Source organism: Pseudophryne corroboree, chromosome 9, assembly GCF_028390025.1.
Source record: "Pseudophryne corroboree isolate aPseCor3 chromosome 9, aPseCor3.hap2, whole genome shotgun sequence".
Classification (NCBI taxonomy): Eukaryota; Metazoa; Chordata; class Amphibia; order Anura; family Myobatrachidae; genus Pseudophryne; species Pseudophryne corroboree.
In genome coordinates, this window is record NC_086452.1 from 317,738,283 (window position 1) to 317,761,144 (window position 22,862).

The 22,862-nt window shown below is 42.7% G+C and overlaps 1 protein-coding gene across 1 annotated transcript in view; it reads left to right on the plus strand.

The window, feature by feature from the left end:
• The window catches only part of DESI1 (desumoylating isopeptidase 1), a 104,641-nt gene extending 85,345 nt beyond the window's left edge, over window positions 1-19,296 (plus strand). The window contains exon 6 of the mRNA XM_063940460.1: window positions 18,307-19,296. Within this exon, the coding sequence (XP_063796530.1) occupies window positions 18,307-18,400 (94 nt within the window). The 3' untranslated portion in view covers window positions 18,401-19,296. The remainder of the gene's footprint in view (window positions 1-18,306) is intronic.
• Window positions 19,297-22,862: the final 3,566 nt, after the last annotated feature.

The following is a 22,862-nucleotide window of genomic DNA, read 5'->3' on the forward strand; positions in this document are numbered from 1 at the left end:
CCTGATATGGGAACTATGGTTCGACTCTCAGACGCCTGCGCATGGTTCACGATCCCACGGGGGCTCGATGGCTCTCTTACTATGATCTTTGTAATCTTATAATCGGTCGTGTTGATCGGAGTTTACCCCTAGCATGCCCTTATCGTGTCACTCAGGAGTACTCTTCAACCGGTTCGGACAACAGGAGCGCGGTTGGCGGAATCTGGGGGCGCATCAACGGCCCCACTAACCCTGTTTCTTCTCCCCCCTCCCACTCTTCTCCCTTCTCGTCTTAACCGTCCCTCTTTCTCACTCTTCTTGCTCTTTCTCTTTAACTATCCTCCTTTCATTGCTATAACGTTGTGTTTAAGTTTCGGTTCCCGCCCAACTGAATATACTATGTATACCCATCACTGTTGCTCGTACCAACAACGTTTTTAATTTTTTTTTTTTTTTTTTTCTGTTTTACATTGTGGGAACCGTATATTCTTTGTCATAAGGTTATAACACTGCTTTGAGTAGCATACTGTTAAAATGTATCGGATCACCCCACATGTGGGGGAAAGTTATTGTAATGTCTATAACCTGTAAATTTAAATAAACAATTTAAAAAAAAAAAAAAAAAAAAAGAAGCCCTCAGTTACTTTTCCTGTGTCAAAGGAATTGAATACCCTGTTTGAAGAACCATGGGTTAATCCTGATAAGAAGTTTCAGACCCCTAAAAGGTTGTTCTCATCTTTTCCTTTTCCTCTGGAGGATAGGAAAAAATGGGAAAATCCACCGATAGTGGACGCATCAGTCTCCAGGCTGTCACGTAAAATTGTATTGCCTGTTGCAGGTGCAGCCTCCCTGAAAGACACGGCTGATCGTAAAATTGAGACTACACTCAAATCATTGTACACAGCTGCGGGGGTGGCCCAAAGACCCACTATTGCATGTGCGTGGATCACAAAAGCCATTGCTAAATGGTCATTTAACCTAATTGAGGGGTTAGATTCCTTATCTAGGGGGGATGTTGTCTTACTCAGGACTCTGCAAACTTTATGGTGGAAGCCATATAGGAAATAGGCGTGCTTAACGCACGCACAACTGCTATGGCAGTGTCGGCATGCAGGGGCTTGTGGCTATGCCAGAGGACTGCTGACGCGGACTCCAGGAAAGGTGTGGAAGGCCTACCATTCACTGGAGAGGCCTTGTTTGGAGATGAATTAGACAAATGGATCTCCACAGCTACTGTGGGTAAGTCTACGTATCTTCCTTCTGCAGCCCCCCTAACCAAGAAGACTTATTCAGCTTCTAATTTACAGTCCTTTCAGACAGCCAGGTTCAAGGGCAAATCCAGAGGTGCTTCTATGTCCTCCAGCAGCGCAAGAGGTAAACCACGCAAACCAGCAACAACGGGTGCTCAGGAACAGAGCTCAGGCTCTACTTCCTTTAAAGATTTCAGCATGACTGTGGACTGTCAGATGGGAGCCCGACTACAATTCTTCAGTCTACAATTCTTCAGTCAAATTCGTGCCAGGATCCCTGGGTCATAGATCTTATTTCCCAGCGTTACAGACTGGAGTTCCAAAAGCTCCCACCTCACAGATTCTTCAAATCAGGCTTACCTGTTTCACAAGAGGCAAGTATAACTTTACAGCATGCCATCCAAAAACTGGTACAGACTCAGGTCATTGTTCCAGTTCCACCTTATCTACTAAACAAGGGATGCTATTCCAACTTGTTCTTAGTACCGAAGCCGGATGGTTCGGTAAGACCTATTCTGAACGTCAAATCTTTGAACCCATACTTACGGATGTTAAAATTCAAGAAGGACTCTGAGAGCGGTGATCTCGGGTCTGGAGGAGGGGAAATTCCTAGTGTCTCTGGATATCAAGGATGCGTGCCTCATCAGGCTTATCTCCGGTTTACACTACAGGACTGTCACTACCAGTTCCAGGCCATGCCATTTGGTCTCTCCACGGCACCGAGGGTGTTCGCCAAGGTGATGGCAGAGATTATGTTTCTACTCCGCAAACAGGGAGTGAACGTCATTTTGTACCTGGGCGATCTGCTGATAAAAGCGCCGTTCAGGGAAAGGTTGCTGGACAGCTTTGCTTTCTCAAACAAACTCCTCCAGGATCACGGGTGGATTCTGAACCATCCGAAATCTCACCTAGAGCCAACACGGAGGCTCCCATTCCTGGGAATGATACTGGACACAAAGTCACAAAAGGTGTTCCTTCCGTTGGAAAAGGGATTGGTAATGCAGTCGATGGTTCGGGATGTCCTGAAGCCAACCCGGGTGTCTGTGCATCTGTGCATTTGCCTTCTGGGAAAAATGGTGGCTTCTTACGAGGCACTTCAGTACGGAAGGTTTCACGCAAGACCCTTCCAGCTCGATCTGTTGGACAAATGGTCCGGATCGCATCTTCAAATGCACCAGAGGATCCATCTGTCACCAAAGTCCAGGATCTCCCTTCTGTGGTGGCTACAGTCTTCTCACCTCGTCACAGGACGGAGGTTCGGAATTCAGAACTGGATTCTGTTAACCACGGATGCAAGCCTCAGAGGTTGGTGAGCAGTCACTCAGGGGGTGCAGTTTCAGGGAAGATGGTAAAGTCAGAAAGTTATCCTTCCAATCAACATTCTGGAACTCAGGGCCATATACAACGCCCTACTGCAGGCCTCCTATCTTCTTCAGGATCGGGCAATTCAGATCTAAGTGGACAATGTAACGGTAGTAATGTACATAAACCGACAGGGTGGAACGAAAAGCAGAGCAGCAATGTCAGAGGTGTCAAGAATTCTCCTCTGGGCAGAAAGTAATCTGTGGCGTTGTCAGCAGTCTTCATTCCGGGAGTAGACAACTGGGATGCAGACTTCCTCAGCAGACACGACCTACACCCGGGGGAGTGGGGCCTTCACCCGGAAGTGTTCAGGTGTTTGACAAGTCGGTGGGGATATCCACAGATCGACATGATGGCCTCTCATCTCAACAAGAAGCTCAGGCGGTATTGTTCCAGGTCGAGAGACCCACAGGCTGTGGCGATAGATACCCTGACGACTCCATGGTTCTATCAGATGGTGTATGTGTTTCCTCCAATTAATCTGATCCCAAGAATTCTAAATTGAATAAAGAGGGAAGAGGTTCAAGCAATACTCATTGCTCCGGACTGGCCAAGAAGGGCATGGTACGCGGACCTTCTGGAGTTTCTCCTTGAAGATCCATGGCCTCTACCTCTGCGCGAGGATCTTCTGCAACAGGGCCCGTTCGTCTATCAGGACTTACCGTGGCTACGTTTGCCAGCATGTAAGTTGAACGGCTGATTCTAGCCAGGAGAGGGATCCCTAACAAGGTTATCCCGACTATGATCCAAGCCAGGAAGGGGGTAACGTCTAAGCATTACCATTGTATTTGGAAAAAATATATCTCTTGGTGTGATAGCAGAAATTATTCTGCTGTGTAATTTCATCTGGGACGTTTCCTGCTTTTTCTGCAGTCAGGCGTGGATGTGGGCCTACGTCTGGGCTCCATAAAAGTCCAGATTTCTGCCTTGTCCATTTTCTTTCAGAAACAATTGGCTTCTCTCTCTGAGCTCCAGACGTTCTTGAAAGGTGTTCTCCCAATAAGATTGGGTGTCCTGCTTCAAAGCAGACAATTGCACCCTGGATCAGACTTACTATCCAGCATGCTTATTCCTCTGCAAATTTGCCACGTCCAAAATCTGTACAGACCCACTCTACTTGGTCAGTTGGTTCTTCCTGGGCGGCTGCCTGGGGTGTCTCTGCTTTACAGCTCTGCCGAACAGCTACTTGGTCAGGTTCGAACACGTTTGCTAACTTCTACAAGTTTGATACTTTGGCCAAACTGAAGGTCCTCAGAGTACAATCAGTTTTGCAGGAACCTCAGCACTCTCCCACCCGGTTTGGGAGCTTTGGTACATCCCCATGGTACTAAATGGAACCCCAGTATCCTCTAGGACGTAAGAGAAAATAGGATTTTGATTACCTACCGGTAAATCCTTTTCTCGTAGTCCGTAGTTAGTAGAGGATACTGGGCGCCCGCCCAGTGCTTCGTTCTTCCTGCACTGTTACTTGGTTAAGTAATGTTGGTTCAGCCGTTGCTGTTCCTGTTTCAAGTTTGGTTAGCTTGGCTTTCCTCTTGTGTGTGTGTGTGCTCGTTCGGAATCTCACCACTATCCTTATCTATCCTTCTCTCGAAGTATGTCCATCTCCTCGGGCACAGTTTCTAGACTGAGTCTGGTAGGAGGAGCCAGCCCACACTATCAAATTCTTAGTGCCCATGGCTCCTAGTGGACTCGTCTATACCCCATGGTACTAAATGGACCCCAGTATCCTCTAGGGACTACACGAGAAAAGGATTTACAGGGAGGTAATTAAAATCCTATTTTCTTGATGAAAGTAACATTTTTTGGTACAAGCAAATGACTTAAATTGTTTGCAACTAGATCTCACATTTTATACATAAATTCCCATTGTTCATGCAGTCTGTTTTGAACATTGCATGTGAATATGTAACAGCAGATTATATTATGTTTTTTCAATAAGTGTGAATTGAATAAAATAGTTAATTTTGTGCCTGTTTTCTGTATAAATGTATTATCCCTATCAAAAAGTTGTTAGCTAGTTGTTATGAATATATTTACTTGGATACTAGTGTGCTTGTAGAGAGTGTTTGAACCCAGGATGTAAAGGTATTACAGGTTGAGTATCCCATATCCATATATTCCGAAATACGGACTTTTTTGAGTGAGAGTGAGATAGTGAAATCTTTGTTTTTTGATGGCTCAGTGTACACAAACTTTGTTTAATACACAAAGTTATTAATAATATTGTAATAAAGGACCTTCAGGCTGTGTATACAAGGTGTATATGAAACATAATTGAATTGTGTGAATGTAGACACACTTTGTTTAATGCACAAAGTTATAAAAAATATTCGCAAAAATGACCTTCAGGCTGTGTGTATAAGGTGTATATGAAACATAAATGCATTCTGTGCTTAGATTTAGGTCCCATCACCATGATATCTCATTATGGTATCTAATTATTCCAAAATACGGAAAAATCCGTTATCCAAAATACCTCTGGTCCCAAGCGTTTTGGATAAGGGATACTCAACCTGTATCTTAATTTACAAATTATGGATCGTACTTCATTGTCCTGGTTGAGGCCTTTGGGTGTTAGGGTCCCCATATTGATTATCATATGCAGTTCCTCCCTGTTGATGGTGTGTATGTAGTCCCCCTTCCACCCCCCCCCCCTTCCTGTTTTTCTTAACCTCCTTCAGCCCTGTGAACTTGAGTAGTGTGGGGTTCGATTCATGATATCCTTTGCAATATAAGGAAAGTGGATGTTCTTCCTAACCTTTTTTTATATTCCGTAGGTGTTCGTTTTTTCTAATTTTGAGTGGTCGTATAGTCCTTCCTATGTATTGTTGCGTGCATGGACATTCTAACATGTATATGATGCCCTTGCTGTGGCATGTTATGTTGTCCTGTATTTTAAATGTTTGTGGAATTTGAAACAGACATTACTGCTTGGCAAGGTGTGGTGCTTCTAGCTTTTGTAGTTTTGCAGCCCATGCCGGTCCCACAGTGGTAGAAGCCCCCCTTTTTATGTGTTTCGTCTGTAGTTGTTTGTGTTTTGCTTTTTGGTGGTATATGGCTGTGTACCAACTTCTTCTTAATGTATGGCTCTTTCCAGAAAACTACTTTTGGTTTTGGAGGTATGATATCTGCTAATGTGTCATCTTGAAGTAGAATCGGCCAGTGTTTGTCTATGATCTTTTTAATCTGAATTGCTTGTTTTGTGTATTGTGTTATGAGAAGGATCTCTTTGTCTGTTTTCTGTTCTGTTCATTTTGTGTTGTAGGACGGGAGGCCTATCATTTCCCTTAACCGTGGTATATGCTGTCTATTCCTTTTCTGTATCATACTGTTTCTTTCTAAATTTTAAACTTAGTTCTTGTCCTTGTGTCTCATAATCGCTGACTCGGGAGCAGTTCCTCTTGAGTCTTTTGAATTGGCCTACTGGGATACTGTTCAACCAGTTTGGGTGGTGGGTGCTGGAGGCTAGTATGAAGCTATTGACAGCCACTGGTTTGTTGAACGTGTTGGTATGTTTTTCGTTATCTGTGATGAATATATTTAGATCTAAAAATTCTACCTTCGTTTTACTGTATACAGTGGTGAATTCTAAGTTTTGGTTGTTGTTATTGATATGGGTATATATATAGGTGATGAATCTAGTAAGTGAGTCGTGACCACCCTGACAGATGAAGAAACCAACATTATCCCTACCCGTCAGATCCCCCTTCTGTGCAGGTCTGTCCTTCCTTGTTCCTCTACATGTAGCGTGAGTGGGAGTGATCAATGTGTTTAGTGTGGAATATAATTTCAAACAACCACAGTCCAGCAGCACAATGTCCAGCACAATTTGAACCAAAAACACAGTCCAGAAGAAAATTTTTGCTCCCTTGAAAAAGTCCCCTACCTCCATTATCTAATTTTAACTATTGTAAAACAATATATTTTATACTGTTACTTACATTGACGTTTGCTCAAGATACTTGAATAAACATATATTTGGACTATTTATGATTCAAGCAACTGCTCATACCCATCCCCCTGTTTTTTGAGGCGCTGTTTTAAGACATGTGGCATGTTGCACATGTGACTGGAATGATTCAGGTAACAGCCTTGCTGGATACAGTCATATTGAATTGGGAGTTTTTGCTGGAGCAAACATTTTCTTCTGAACTGTATTTTTGGTTTAAATTGTGCTGCTGGACTGTGATCAGTTGGAATACGGACTTGTGCATTATGGACACTGATCATTATCACATTATTAGACCACTTAAAGAATATTTCGGGACATTTCTGGTTATCAACTGAAAGACTACATCTTTTCATCATCATTTTACTGCACAAAGATGTCTTGGAGCACCCTAGTCCCTGAAGTATACTAATTATTTTACGTAGGGTCAGGACACCTCGCCTATCTAGTGGCTGGCATAGATATCGACAGATGAAACTGTTAAGTGTTATATTTGCCATTGTATGCATATATTCAATAATTACATATTTATTTCTGTGTGGGAGTGACAATAAGGCATGTAATACAAAGCCAAACTTGTCGCTATACTGTCACTTTCTATTACTGCACAGTGTTCTCCCCAGAAAATGTTTGAAGTCAGGTGGCAGCGCCGTAACTAGGTGTGTGCTGAAGGGGCATTGCCCACAGCGCACACCTAGTTAGAGCGCATATTCCCCCTGGCTGTGCTCCCACTGCCCGTCCCTGAGGAGGCGGCTCACTGATCGGCGGGTGATTGGGCAGGCGGCAGTCGCGGTCAGAGCCTCCGATCTGCGGCACTGCGCTCCTCCGACGGCTCTCTGTAGGTTGCCCTGGCAACCGAACAGCAGAGGCTCCAGCACCGCATAGAAGTTCAGGACAGCTGAGCGACGGCTCAGCTGTCCAATGGTGTTAAGGTGCAGCCTGCGGCTCAGTCATTGGCTGGGCACGCAGGCTGCAGGAAAGAAGAGTTTGTGGAGCCAGCCAGCAGAGTGCCACAAGCAGCTTGCCAGCTGCAGAGAAAAAAAGTAAGCTAGCTGTATTTTTTTATTTTTTGTTTAAATCATCCTGCTGTTATAATGTTGTTTTTTATTATGCTGCGGTTTATAAAATTAGAATTTTTGGCTCTCTGTGTTGCTTTATGTGTGTGTGTGTCTATGTATGTAGTGTGTGTGTGTGTGTGTGTGTGTGTGTATATGTGTGTATATATATATATATATATATATATATATATATATATATATATATATATATATATACGTATGTTTATATGGGACGCTGTCTGCCGTAATGTGTAAAAAGGGGGATGCTGTCTGCCGTAATGTGTAAAAAATAAGATTTTACTTACCGATAAATCTATTTCTCGTAGTCCGTAGTGGATGCTGGGGACTCCGTCAGGACCATGGGGATTAGCGGCTCCGCAGGAGACAGGGCACAAAAATAAAGCTTTAGGATCAGGTGGTGTGCACTGGCTCCTCCCCCTATGACCCTCCTCCAAGCCTCAGTTAGGATACTGTGCCCGGACGAGCGTACACAATAAGGAAGGATTTTGAATCCCGGGTAAGACTCATACCAGCCACACCAATCACACCGTACAACTTGTGATCTGAACCCAGTTAACAGTATGACAACGTAGGAGCCTCTGAACAGACGGCTCACAACAAGAACAACCCGATTTTTTTGTAACAATAACTATGTACAAATATTGCAGACAATCCGCACTTGGGATGGGCGCCCAGCATCCACTACGGACTACGAGAAATAGATTTATCGGTAAGTAAAATCTTATTTTCTCTAACGTCCTAGTGGATGCTGGGGACTCTGTCAGGACCATGGGGATTATACCAAAGCTCCCAAACGGGCGGGAGAGTGCGGATGACTCTGCAGCACCGAATGAGAGAACTCCGGGTCCTCTTTAGCAAGGGTATCAAATTTGTAGAATTTTACAAACGTGTTCTCCCCCGACCACGTAGCTGCTCGGCAGAGTTGTAATGCCGAGACCCCTCGGGCAGCCGCCCAGGATGAGCCCACCTTCCTTGTGGAATGGGCCTTGACAGATTTAGGCTGTGGCAGGCCTGCCACAGAATGTGCAAGTTGAATTGTGCTACAAATCCAACGAGCAATCGTCTGCTTAGAAGCAGGAGCACCCAGCTTGTTGGGTGCATACAGTATAAACAGCGAGTCAGATTTTCTGACTCCAGCCGTCCTTGAAATATATATTTTCAATGCCCTGACAACGTCCAGCAACTTGGAATCCTCCAAATCGCTAGTAGCCGCAGGCACCACAATAGGCTGGTTCAGGTGAAACGCTGACACCACCTTAGGCAGAAAATGAGGACGCGTCCGCAGTTCTGCCCTGTCCGAATGGAAAATCAGATATGGGCTTTTATACGATAAAGCCGCCAATTCTGACACTCTCCTGGCTGAAGCCAGGGCCAGTAGCATGGTTACTTTCCATGTAAGATATTTCAAATCCGCCGATTTGAGTGGCTCAAACCAATGGGATTTGAGAAAATCCAAAACTACATTAAGGTCCCACGGAGCCACTGGGGGCACAACCGGGGGCTGTATATGTAGTACTCCTTTTACAAAAGTCTGGACTTCAGGAACTGAAGCCAATTCTTTCTGGAAGAAAATCGACAGGGCCGAAATTTGAACCTTAATGGACCCCAACTTGAGGCCCATAGACAATCCTGTTTGCAGGAAATGTAGGAATCGACCCAATTGAAATTCCTCCGTGGGGGCCTTCCTGGCCTCACACCACGCAACATATTTTCTCCAAATGCGGTGATAATGTTGTGCAGTCACCTCCTTCCTGGCTTTAACCAGTGTAGGAATGACCTCTTCTGGAATGCCTTTTTCCCTTAGAATTCGGCGTTCAACCGCCACGCCGTCAAACGCAGCTGCGGTAAGTCTTGGAATAGACACGGTCCCTGCTGAATCAGGTCCCGTCTTAGAGGTAGAGGCCACGGATTTTCCGTGAGCATCTCCTGAAGTTCCGGGTACCAAGTTCTTCTTGGCCAATCCGGAGCCACGAGTATCGTTCTTACTCCCCTTTGCCGTATAATTCTCAGTACTTTGGGTATGAGAGGCAGAGGAGGAAACACATACACTGACTGGAACACCCACGGTGTTACCAGAGCGTCCACAGCTATTGCCTGAGGGTCTCTTGACCTGGCGCAATACCTGTCCAGTTTTTTTGTTGAGGCGAGATGCCATCATATCCACCTTTGGTTTTTCCCAATGGTTCACAATCATGTGGAAGACTTCTGGATGAAGTCCCCACTCTCCCGGGTGTAGATTGTGTCTGCTGAGGAAGTCTGCTTCCCAGTTGTCCACTCCCGGAATGAACACTGCTGACAGTGCTATCACATGATCTTCCGCCCAGCGAAGAATCCTTGCAGCTTCTGCCATTGCTCTCCTGCTTCTTGTGCCGCCCTGTCTGTTTACGTGGGCGACTGCCGTGATGTTGTCCGACTGGATCAACACCGGCTGACCCTGAAGCAGGGGTTTTGCCAGGCTTAGAGCATTGTAAATCGCTCTTAGCTCCAGTATATTTATGTGAAGAGACATCTCCAGGCTTGACCATACTCCCTGGAAGTTTCTTCCCTGTGTGACCGCTCCCCAGCCTCTCAGACTGGCATCCGTGGTCACCAGGACCCAGTCCTGTATGCCGAATCTGCGGCCTTCTAACAGATGAGCACTCTGCAACCACCACAGAAGAGACACCCTTGTCCGTGGCGATAAGGTTATCCGCTGATGCATCTGCAGATGCGATCCGGACCATTTGTCCAGCAGATCCCACTGAAAAGTTCGTGCGTGGAATCTGCCGAATGGGATTGCTTCGTAAGAAGCCACCATCTTTCCCAGGACTCTTGTGCATTGATGCACAGACACTTTTCCTGGTTTTAGGAGGTTCCTGACAAGTTCGGATAACTCCTTGGCTTTCTCCTCCGGAAGAAACACCTTTTTCTGAACCGTGTCCAGAATCATTCCCAGGAACAGCAGACGTGTTGTCGGGGTCAACTGAGATTTTGGAAAATTCAGAATCCACCCGTGTTGTTGCAGCACTACTTGGGTTAGTGCTACTCCGTCCTCCAGCTGTTCTCTGGACCTTGCCCTTATCAGGAGATCGTCCAAGTAAGGGATAATTAATACGCCTCTTCTTCGCAGAAGAATCATCATTTCGGCCATTACCTTGGTAAAGACCCGAGGTGCCGTGGACAATCCAAACGGCAGCGTCTGAAACTGATAATGACAGTTTTGCACCACGAACCTGAGGTACCCTTGATGTGAAGGGCAAATTGGGACATGCAGGTAAGCATCTTTTATGTCCAGGGACACCATAAAGTCCCCTTCTTCCAGATTCGCTATCACTGCTCTGAGTGATTCCATCTTGAACTTGAATTTTTGTATGTACAGGTTCAAAGATTTCAGATTTAGAATAGGTCTTACCGAGCCGTCCGGCTTCGGTACCACAAATAGCGTGGAGTAATACCCCTTTTCCTGTTGTAGGAGGGGTACCTTGACTATCACCTGCTGAGAAAACAGCTTGTGAATGGCTTCCAATACCGTCGCCCTGTCTGAGGGAGACGTTGGCAAAGCAGACTTTAGGAACCGGCGAGGGGGAGACTTCTCGAATTCCAACCTGTAACCCTGAGATACTACCTGCAGGATCCAGGGGTCCACCTGTGAGCAAGCCCACTGCGCGCTGAAATTCTTGAGTCGACCCCCCCACCGTTCCTGAGTCCGCTTGTAAAGCCCCAGCGTCATGCTGAGGGCTTTGCAGAACCCGCGGAGGGCTTCTGTTCCTGGGAAGGAGCTGCTTGCTGCCCTCTCTTACCCTTTCCTCTGCCTCGGGGCAGATATGACTGTCCTTTTGCCCGCTTCTTATAGGACCGAAAGGACTGCGGCTGAAAAGACGGTGTCTTTTTCTGTTGGGAGGGGGTCTGAGGTAAAAAGGTGGATTTCCCGGCAGTTGGCGTGGCCACCAAATCCGATAGACCGACGCCAAATAATTCCTCCCCTTTATACGGCAATACTTCCATATGCCGTTTGGAATCCGCATCACCTGACCACTGTCGTGTCCATAAACTTCTTCTGGCAGATATGGACATCGCACTTACTCTCGATGCCAGAGTGCAAATATCCCTCTGAGCATCTCGCATATAAAGAAAAGCATCCTTTAATTGCTCTAAAGTCTGTAAAATACTGTCCCTATCCAGGGTATCAATATTTTCAGTCAGGGAATCCGACCAGACCACCCCAGCACTGCACATCCAGGCTGAGGCGATGGCTGGTCGCAGTATAACACCAGTATGTGTGTATATACTTTTTAGGGTAGTTTCCAGCCTCCTATCAGCTGGATCCTTGAGGGCGACCGTATCAGGAGACGGTAACGCCACTTGTTTTGATAAGCGTGTGAGCGCCTTATCCACCTTAGGGGGTGTTTCCCAGCGCGCCCTAACCTCTGGCGGGAAAGGGTATAATGCCAATAACTTTTTTGAAATTAGCACTTTTCTATCTGGGTTAACCCACGCTTCATCACATACATCATTCAATTCCTCTGATTCAGGAAAAACTACAGGTAGTTTTTTCACCCCCCACATAATACCCCTTTTTGTGGTACTTGTAGTATCAGAGATATGCAAAGCCTCCTTCATTGCCGTGATCATATAACGTGTGGCCCTACTGGAAAATACGTTTGTTTCTTCACCGTCGACACTAGATTCAGTGTCCGTGTCTGGGTCTGTGTCGACCGACTGAGGTAAAGGGTGTTTTACAGCCCCTGACGGTGTCTGAGACGCCTGGGCAGGTACTAACTGGTCTTCCGGCCGTCTCATGTCGTCAACTGATTTTTGTAATGTGCTGACATTATCACGTAATTCCATAAACAAAGCCATCCATTCCGGTGTCGACTCCCTGGGGGGTGACATCACCATTACCGGCAATTGCTCTGCCTCCACACCAACATCGTCCTCATACATGTCGACACACACGTACCGACACACAGCAGACACACAGGGAATGCTCTATTGAAGACAGGACCCCACTAGCCCTTTGGGGAGACAGAGGGAGAGTTTGCCAGCACACACCCAAGCGCTATAATATATATGGGAACAACCCTATATAAGTGTTGTATCCTTATAGCAGCTTAAATATAGTAATATCGCCAAAAAAAGTGCCCCCCCTCTCTGTTTTACCCTGTTTCTGTAGTGCAGTGCAGGGGAGAGTCCTGGGAGCCTTCCTCACAGCGGAGCTGAGCAGGAAAATGGCGCTGTGTGCTGAGGAGAATAAGCCCCGCCCCCTATTTCGGCGGGCTCTTCTCCGGAGTTTGTGAGATCTGGCAGGGGTTAAATACATCCATATAGCCTCAAGGGCTATATGTGATGTATTTTTTAGCCATAAAAAGGTATTATACATTGCTGCCCAGGGCGCCCCCCCCAGCGCCCTGCACCCTCCGTGACCGCTGTGTGAAGTGTGCTGACAACAATGGCGCACAGCTGCAGTGCTGTGCGCTACCTCAGGAAGACTGAAAAGTCTTCTGCCGCCTGCTTCTGGACCTCTTCCATCTTCGGCATCTGCAAGGGGGGTCGGCGGCGCGGCTTCGGGACCGGACTCCATGGCTGGGCCGGTGTTCGATCCCTCTGGAGCTAATGGTGTCCAGTAGCCTAAGAAGCCAATCCATCCTGCACGCAGGTGAGTTGACTACTCTCCCCTAAGTCCCTCGATGCAGTGAGCCTGTTGCCAGCAGGACTCACTGAAAATAAAAAACCTAAAAACTTTTTCTAAGCAGCTCTTTAGGAGAGCCACCTAGATTGCACCCTGCTCGGACGGGCACAAAAACCTAACTGGGGCTTGGAGGAGGGTCATAGGGGGAGGAGCCAGTGCACACCACCTGATCCTAAAGCTTTATTTTTGTGCCCTGTCTCCTGCGGAGCCGCTAATCCCCATGGTCCTGACGGAGTCCCCAGCATCCACTAGGACGTTAGAGAAAGGGGGACGCTGTCTGCCGTAATGTGTAAAAAAGGGGACGCTGTCTGCTTGAATGTGTAATAAGGGGACGCTGTCTGCCGTAATGTGTAAAGAGGGGACGCGGTCTGCCGTAATGTGTAAAAAGGGGAATCTGTCTGCCGTAATGTGAAAAAGCGGGTCTACCTGGTGTAGTGGCGCTACTGTGCGGCGTAATTTGAATAATGGAGACTACTGTGCACCATTATATGAATCAGTATTATTTTGTGGCCACACCCCTTTCCCTATATTTTTTGGCGCGCGCCTACGGCGCGCACTGCCGCCGGTTTGCGTTAAGGGGGGGCGCTGATGCTGTTTCTTGCACACAGCGCCAAAATGTCTAGATACGGCACTGTCAGGTGGTATTATGATGTAGCTGGATGGGAGCAAACTGAACACTCTTATGGCCCATACACACTAGACGATCTTTTCCAAACATATGAGCAGATCGTTCGTTGTTCAGATCATTTGTAACAAAGCTTAGTGTGTACACTCTATATTTAGTTTGTCAGGGAGTTCAAGGGAAATTGCTCATCTTCCACATTGTTCAAGTCTTCTAGTGTGTATGGGCCTTTAGACTAATTACGAAGTCTCTGGTGTTACAGGCTATGTGGAAGAGCACATTACATTTGTGCAGTAGTGCAGATAAGTGTGTTCTCCATGCTTCAGCTGTGTGTCAGGGAGACTTCAGCTTAGGAGGTTATGTACCAAAACTTCTAAAGAGAGAAGTTGCCCATAATAGCCAGTTAGCTTCTAGCTAGTATTTATCAAGTACAATATATAAAATGATAGGTAGAATCTGATTGGTTGCAATGAGCAACTTCTCCACTATTTAATAGGCCTGATACAGTTCCTCACCAGTTTCTAAATAACTTGAATAGTGAGTCACCAAGTATATAGTGGAATAATGTACAGAACACCCATGAGAGGACTGAGCAATAGCGCGGCACCGTTTATCTAATCTATATTTGCACTGGAAGTCCTGAAAAGTGCTTTACAATATGCATTCTGAAGAGCGCACTCTGTCTGTACAGAAGTGTATGCTATGCCTCACTGAGTGGGCGAGATTGAATGAGGAGTGGGATGGATAGTATGTTGGAGGGATATAATGAGGAGTGGCACATACAGTACAGTGAGTGGGATGATATAATAAGGATTGAGAACTGCTGCCACGATCCCTGTCTGTCAGTCACTGACTTTGCAGTGGATTAGTGGTGTAGTGGTTTGGGAAAAATGCTTTGTGGTGCACAAGTGAAATAGGCCCCAGGGAGAACGCTGCTGCAGTCTGCTCTGGGAGCAGTAAGTAATCCTAATATGAATTTGATATAAGAGAGTACATATGTGTTTAAAGAGGATGTAACAGGTATGTGATATTAGTGTGTGCATATGCAGTACGTGTAGTTGCTTTGTAAATCTAAACAGTATAGACAAAGAGGAAAAGAATTGGATTTTAATGTTTGCACATTTTTTCAATTACTCAGGTAAAACATAACTTTTATTAACCTTTTGCATTAAAATTTCTCAGCAATTCACATACTCTCAGCCTGTCTGGCTCTTATGAAGTTTTATATTTACAAAATAACCCACTCAGGGGCTAACTGGAGTGAAATATAAATTTAGTGTAAAAAGTGTAAAGTGAATACAAAGATGTGTTCTGTGAATAAAGAAAATTATTAGATGCGTCCTGTCTTTATTGCGTAATTATTATCGTACATATTTTGCAACTTGTCTATTCAGTTTACATGGACTTAATCAGCTTTAATCTGATATCACATTCACCACTGTAGTTGAATTGTCTTGGCTACAAATGGTTACACTTTAGAAAAGGGAAGGGATACATTTAGAAATGTTTCTAGTCAGCCAAATGTATCTGCACAGTGGGATTTTATACCATAGCCATTATTCATAAAATGGTAATAATGTCTGCCTCTGCCTGTATAGGATATATCTATGCAGATATTGTAGTTTGTGATACACACATATGCACTCTTCCCAGATAATATATGTTTGCTTTGGTATCTGGTTGATAGTGTCTAGTTAGACAGTCAATAGATAGACACCATATGTTAGACAGACATTAGGTCGACAGGGTCAAAAGGTCGACATGAAAAAGGTAGACGTACAAAAGGTCGACAAGGTCAAAAGGTCGACATGAAAAAGGTAGACGTACAAAAGGTCGACAGGGTAAAAAGGTCGACATGAAAATGGTCGACATAAAAACAAGATAAATGTTTTTTTCTATTTAACATGTTTTTGGACTATTTTCATACCTTCTCTATCCATGTCGGCATAGAGTTGGTTATAAACCTTGTGGCGAGCCGAGCGCATGCCTTTTTACAATTGGGGGTCCCAGATGAGAAAGCTATCAACACAAACCACAAAAATGCAAAAAACATGGTGTCTACCTTTTTCAAGTCGACCTTTTGACCCTGTCGACCTAATGTCTGTCTAACATGTTGTGTCTATCTATTGACTGTCTAACTAGACACTATCTTTTATACCACACCCATTTGCTTTTATTTGATCACTTGCTCCAATTATAGTATGCAGTGATCTGAATGCATCTCTGTGTATGTGTGCACCTTCAATTCATGGGAACTTAAATCTTTGTAATAGGGTGTCCCCTAATCACAAATGATATTTATTCAATGCCTGTTTGGATGCAAACATTTACAATCCTCATGTCGTGATCATATTATTCATGGGAACTTACATCCTAGTGATGTACTTTCTAGGAATGTCTCATGAATTGGCAGCCTTATAGTTGGGTAAAAATCAGTGTCTTATCAACATCTCATGGTACTTATTTCCTATACAGAAACCCTTTATTGTGCTATGCCATAGAGTGCTAGGGCATCTCATACTGTGCATTAATTGGTAAACCTCTGTATCCTTCTGATTACTAGAATATGCACTGTGGCAATACTTTAATAATGGTTAAATCAATCTATGCACTAGATAATTAATGCTTATCCCCCATATAATATTCCTGCAAACAGGGTGAGCGTCCCCTTCCTGTAGCAGGCAATAATTGGTTATTCTGACAGGATTCAATCTGTACTGCCCGCTGGTGTCTTTTCTGCTATAGCTGCATGTGCTATAAGCAGCACCATGAAAGCCTATCAGTGCACTCGATTACAGAGGCTCCTCCCCCTATATATATGACAGTTGCTAATACATTACATGCATGACATAATATTAATATTATATTAATATATTATTTGCAGGACGCATCGTGTGCCGATGCGCATTTCACTTATTACAAGCTTCCTCAGGTCTCATAGTCATAGGACCATTTACCATTTTATGAATAATGGCTATGGTATAAAATCCCACTGAGCATGAATCAGTGAAACTTCTGACAGCATGAGCAGCCAATAAAGATACATTTGGCTGTCTAGAAACATTTCTAAATGTATCCCTTCCCTTTTCTAAAGTGTAACCATTTGTAGCCAAGACAATTCAACTACAGTGGTGAATGTGATATCAGATTAAAGCTGATTAAATCCATGTAAATTGAATAGACAAGTTGCAAAATATGTACGATAATATAATAATTATGCAATAGAGACAGGACGCATCTAATAATTTTTTTTTTTCTTTATTCACAGAACACGTCTTTGTATTCACTTTACTCTACACTTTTTACACCAAATTTATATTTCACTCCAGTCAGCCCCTGAGTGGGTTATTTTGTAAATATAAAACATCATACCAGCCAGACAGGCTGAGAGTATGGGAATTGCTGAGAAATTTTAATGCAAAAGGTTAATAAGTTATGTTTTCCCTGAGTAATTGAAAAAAATGTGCACCCATTAAAATCCAATTCTTTTCCTCTTTGTCTATACTGTTTAGTCCATTCCATATTGGAGGGTTGCACTTGATCTATGGATTGATGTACTAATAACGGGACGTATATGCCTCATTATCTAGAGTCCATCAAATAGATCAATATATTTTTTCAAAATATATATAAGATCTGGTGCGAAACCCCCCCCCCCCCCCCCCCCCCCCTTTTCCCTCTGTCAAGCTTTGTAAATCTAGTATTATAATTTTTTTTCTTGAGGGTTTTTTTATAGTTTAAATAGACAGAAAAAGTCAAGGAATAGACCTCTCCCAACTTGGCAAAATAACGGTATGAAGATATAACCATATTACACACAAGTAACAATTGTCAGGCAGTCACTAACAACAGTCTTCAGTCATTTCACACTGTAAGCATTAAATGTAAGAAAACATCCTTCAGTTTCCTGCATATACAACCTAATCTTTAGTGCTGGACTAGATGTACCAGTATGATCATAATTTATTACATCAGTAATATTTCCCACCAGCATACACATATCTTTCATGGTCTCAATAAACTGGGTGGCTCCATTGCTATCCAAGTTCTTGCCAGTGTTAACATATGTGGTTGTTTTTTGGCTTTTATGTATTTTCCTACTAATTGCATATTAATTGTCATTGCCATACCATTATTAATATTGTCATTATGTTGTATTTTGCCCATCTCACACAATCCTTTATTTGAGGTACTTTTTCATACTATATTATATAGCATACTTGCATCAAGAAAAGCAGCTTACCTTTTAGGATTTTTCAAGTTATGCTATGGTTGTAAGCAACATTTCCTGCCTCCGTTTACCAGAACTTGGGTTGCTGTTCTTGACTCTTTCCTTCAGTACTTAAAAAGGATTTCTCATTTTATTAATCATAAATGTTTGTTATTTCTTCCAGACCTTTTGGACAAGCCCTCCGTCCATTTCTGGATTCTGTGCAAATTCAACCTCCAGGGGGAAACAGTTTTAACAGGCACAGTGGACCAAGTTAACCGGGATGGGCTGCCTCCCAGCGTGGGCTGTGCCTCCGCTTTTTAACTTAACACTTTTTAGTATCTGTTCTGACCATAAGTGTTCTTTGTTTCTTTCCATTTACACCAGGCCTCTATAACATACATATTGTGATTGTTCATGTTTGGCATTGCGTCAGAAAAGAGCTCCATTAAAAGTTAATATAAGCGGTTTTTGGGTGGAGTACAAAGTGTTAACAAAAACCAATCACACAGCCTGCTGCAATCCATTTCCTGGATCCACCAATGTCCTGAGAGGGCTAATAGTTATGCCATACTCCTACATCTTTTTTCTGCTTAGTCTGTATGAATCAAATTAAAAAACTTTAGATACAGCTCTTTGTGAATGTCTTATATTCCTGAATGTGCAGATCTCTGGGTAGGCGCAAGAGTGTGGCGTTGGGGGCAGAGTAGGTGCAGTTGGGCGTCATTGAATGGCAAACAAGCAGCACTTGCATGGCTAATGCAGTGTTGCATTAAAGGAGCTAAATGTCAAATTTTAAATGAGCTGCCCTTCCCCTTAGTTTGGGAAAATGCATATCTATTCGACTGGTTAACACACATAACCTATGTAGTACACGTATAACCTGTGTGGCAAGCCAGGACCTGAGTATAGCTAAAGGAAACTTCTTAAGCCTATCCCGGGGGGTTGCTAAGGGGAAAGGTGTGCTCCATAAATCTTCAACATTTAACTGGCTGTGCTTCTTTACCTATGACACATTGGTGGATCCAGAGAACAGAAAGTACGGGTATGTATATGTGATTGTTATGTTTTTGTCTTTTATTTTAACTCCGAATACCCAAAATTGAGATGTGTGTGTATATATAGTTCTCTGTGAAATTACCTTTCAAGAAAAATAAACATAACTTTAAAGAAATGAATATAAATATTCCAGGAGTGTTGGTCCACACACCCAAATGCTGTGGCTGAAAGTACAACACCTGATGCACCCACACCTTGGATTGTATTTGTGTGTATATGTATGTATGTCTGTAAATGTGTAAAGGAAAGGGTTATCTTAAAAAGGAAAACACAAGGATTCAACTCCCCCCTTGCTGTAACCAATAAGTACAGTATAAAATGGGGAAATCTGGCTGTACCTCATAAAAAAGGACAATATAATATTGGCTAACAGTATAGAAGTCTATGAGTGGCCATAATAAAAGTATTTGGGGTTCTTAAATTGCGTCAAATGGCTGTTATAAGCATTTTTCTAATACAGTGAAAAAATGAAAGAAAGCAAGTATCTTTCTGTAAAATAATGCTATACTTAAATTAGGGATTCATAAAAATGACTAAGTATATATTTGTGTTATTTTAAGCCCTAATTGGTGTTATTTTTAATTCCTAGAGCTAACACCCACATGCAATCTTAAAAACACCTGTCCCATTCATACAGCACCCGCATATACCTGTCCCAAATAAATGAACCTATTTTGCACATTTTCACCCCAAATATGACATGTCATTATTGGCCAAATTAACATAATAAAAAAAAAAATCTAAGTATCATTAGGGAGGATGTGCCATCATTTTTACCTTTTAAAATAGTGATTTTCTCTAACTTTTTACCTGCTCAGGTGGTGGTGAAAAAAATGTGCATTAAATCCTATGAAGAATTATCACGCTTTAACTTCACCTGCAATTAAATTGGGTGATAACTGTTTTTTTTGTGTAGAAAAAGTGGTTATTGCAGCTAATTGGATACCCAGTCTATAAATGGCATACAGGCCTTTCAACATTAGAAAATAAATAAATAAAAATATGTTGTAAGTAATGTATGCCATTTGCAGATTGTAGGGGGTATTCAGTTCGTTTTTTGACTTTTTAAGGTATTTTCACCAATGCCTTTTTTTATTTTTTTTATTTTTGTGAAAAGGTATTGGTGAAAAATGCCTCAAAATCTGCAAAAACGGCTAACGTTTTCGCAGGCAAAGGAGAGAAAACACGTGGCTTCGCCGATCCACGTGTATTTCGCTACTGCTGAATTTTTTGCCTAGGCGAAAAAATAGCCCTGCTATTTAATAGGGCGATTTTCCATTCGCCCTAAAAATAGTGAAAAGTTAAAAAAATTTCGCCTAGGCGAAAACAACGGACCTAATTGAACACCCACATAACTCTTACTTAACTGTCTCAGCGCTGTTTTCTTCATACCATTAGTTTTTCCTTTAATGGGGCTGAGCATCCCATAAACAGCAGTAAAACCATTACATCTTATAAATTTAACTCTCCTGCATCTGGGTATATATAATATTATTTTGAAACCAGATGGATTTCTGCATATGTGTATAATTGCATTGCTCCCAAATTCCCCAAACACTTATCCTATGTGTGATCACCCAGTTACACCTATTCAGGCGCACATTGCGATGCATATAGTACTCAAAGCTTCATATGCTCTGCTACAGAGTATGCTCGGTGCTGAAAATCTTAAGATCCAGCCACAAAATAGAATTGCGTGCAACTGAATTAGCACTGAGTGTTTGATCTGTCATTGTCTTTATTCAACAAGGAAGGGGCAAAGTACATTGAATAGCACTTCACCGTGTTTTTCTCCAAATCCACATGGGCTTTGGTTAAAAATTAACTTGAAGAAAAACAATGTTCTTTCTTTATTTCTGACTTACTGTCATTCAAGGTGTAAAGAGATAAATATGTTCCTTCAGCTTAACAAAAAAGTGAATGGGAAAAGCTAATGCACTGTGAAACCAAAGTGATTCCACATTGAAAAGGCCACTTGCCGCAGTCTCACAGTGAAACCACTTTGCAGTGATCACCTCATCAGATAATGATGGTGTTGTAAAATACATTTTGACAGTGCTCTTAGTTGTTTTTCTGAGATCTCATTTATGCATATTGAAATTCTAATGTACTACCAATGTAGTTTTATGTGCACTATACTGTATTGTAAGTGTTTCAGCGCAGAAAGCCTCATTGTTAGTTCTAGTGGTGGAAGCACACAGTAATTTTTATACCAATGGTAAATTATTTTCAAGCTGTAGGGGTGTGGTGTAGAAGATCTACCATGTCTAGGTCGACATGCATTAGGTTGACACTGTAATATAGTAAAAGTAAAGTTATTACAGAGCAAAAGGTATAATTGATAAATTTAAAAAAATATTTATTGTATTTTTCAATTGCAGCTTTCCTTCCAAATGTAAAAGTTTTCCTTTTCAATCTAGTTAAAAAATCTATTGTATGTCATTACTATGTATTGTATGGCAAAGTATTTGCTGCTGTTATAGACCTCCTATTTTGCAAATTAAATATTGAGTTTTATATTTGGTGATAAGGTAATGCTGGGTATACATGGACCCTGAGAGGGGTGGAGCTGAAATCCCTGTCTATTTCAGAATTTTCTTGGGCCGGTTTAATAGTGTTACCATTATGCCAGGCCTAGCCAACATGTGGCTCTCCAGATGTTGTGAAACTACACATCCCAGCATGCCCTGCCACAGTTTTAGCATTCCATAATAGCAAAACTGTGGCAAGGCATGCTGGGATTGTAATTTCACAACAGCTGGAAAGCCACAGGTTGGCCATGCCTGCATTATGCAAAGCACTAAGTATTGACACTAGCCTTTATTTAATTCAGGTAGCTGGGGTTTCCTAAACTGGAAATTTAGCTTCATCTCCCAGATTTCCTGTGCATGTATTTTGGACTTTCTCTGTAGTCTTAAACTTTACAATGAAAATTACCTAGAATGCTCTAATGTTGACTATCTGATGCACAGCTTCCAGCACTTCTGTTTTCAGTTGAACTACACCTACAGTATGATGCTCATGAAGTTACTTGTGCTACAATCAACAGTATGCAATGCCATAATACTCTGTTTACTTCAAATCACACATTTTCTTTAATTTTGTTTCATATGAAGTATAAAGTTCAAAGCAGAGTTGGGATTGGCTAAACGCCACTGACTCCATGGCCAACTGACACATTATAGCTGCTGAACCACAGTTGTGTTCTTTTAATACACTAGCTCTACATACATGTTTTTAAATTATTCGTGCCTTGAAGTGCGTTTAAGGTATGTACACATGTATGAGCAGATAATTTATATTGACTGTAGTCTTGCAATGTAACCGTTGATTTAATACATCTTACATGGTGTATCCGTTTTGTACATACAGTTTTAACATCATTTGTTTTTTTGTTTTTTTTGTATGTGTTATGGATTCTATCCCTGTGTCATTTTCCTATGAAAATATAGGAATTGAATGTATAATAAAAAATATGTTGTATTATCCTAATATTTTGTTATTTACAAGATACAGATTAAAAACAGTTCAACCTAATATAAGGTACTATGCAAAAAATGTTTATTTATGTACTATTAATACCATTACAAATATATACAGTACATGTGAAGTTCCCATTTTGTGCACATATACCGGCCCAGATGAATCATTCACACACTGCTAGATCTCAGCCATTTCACT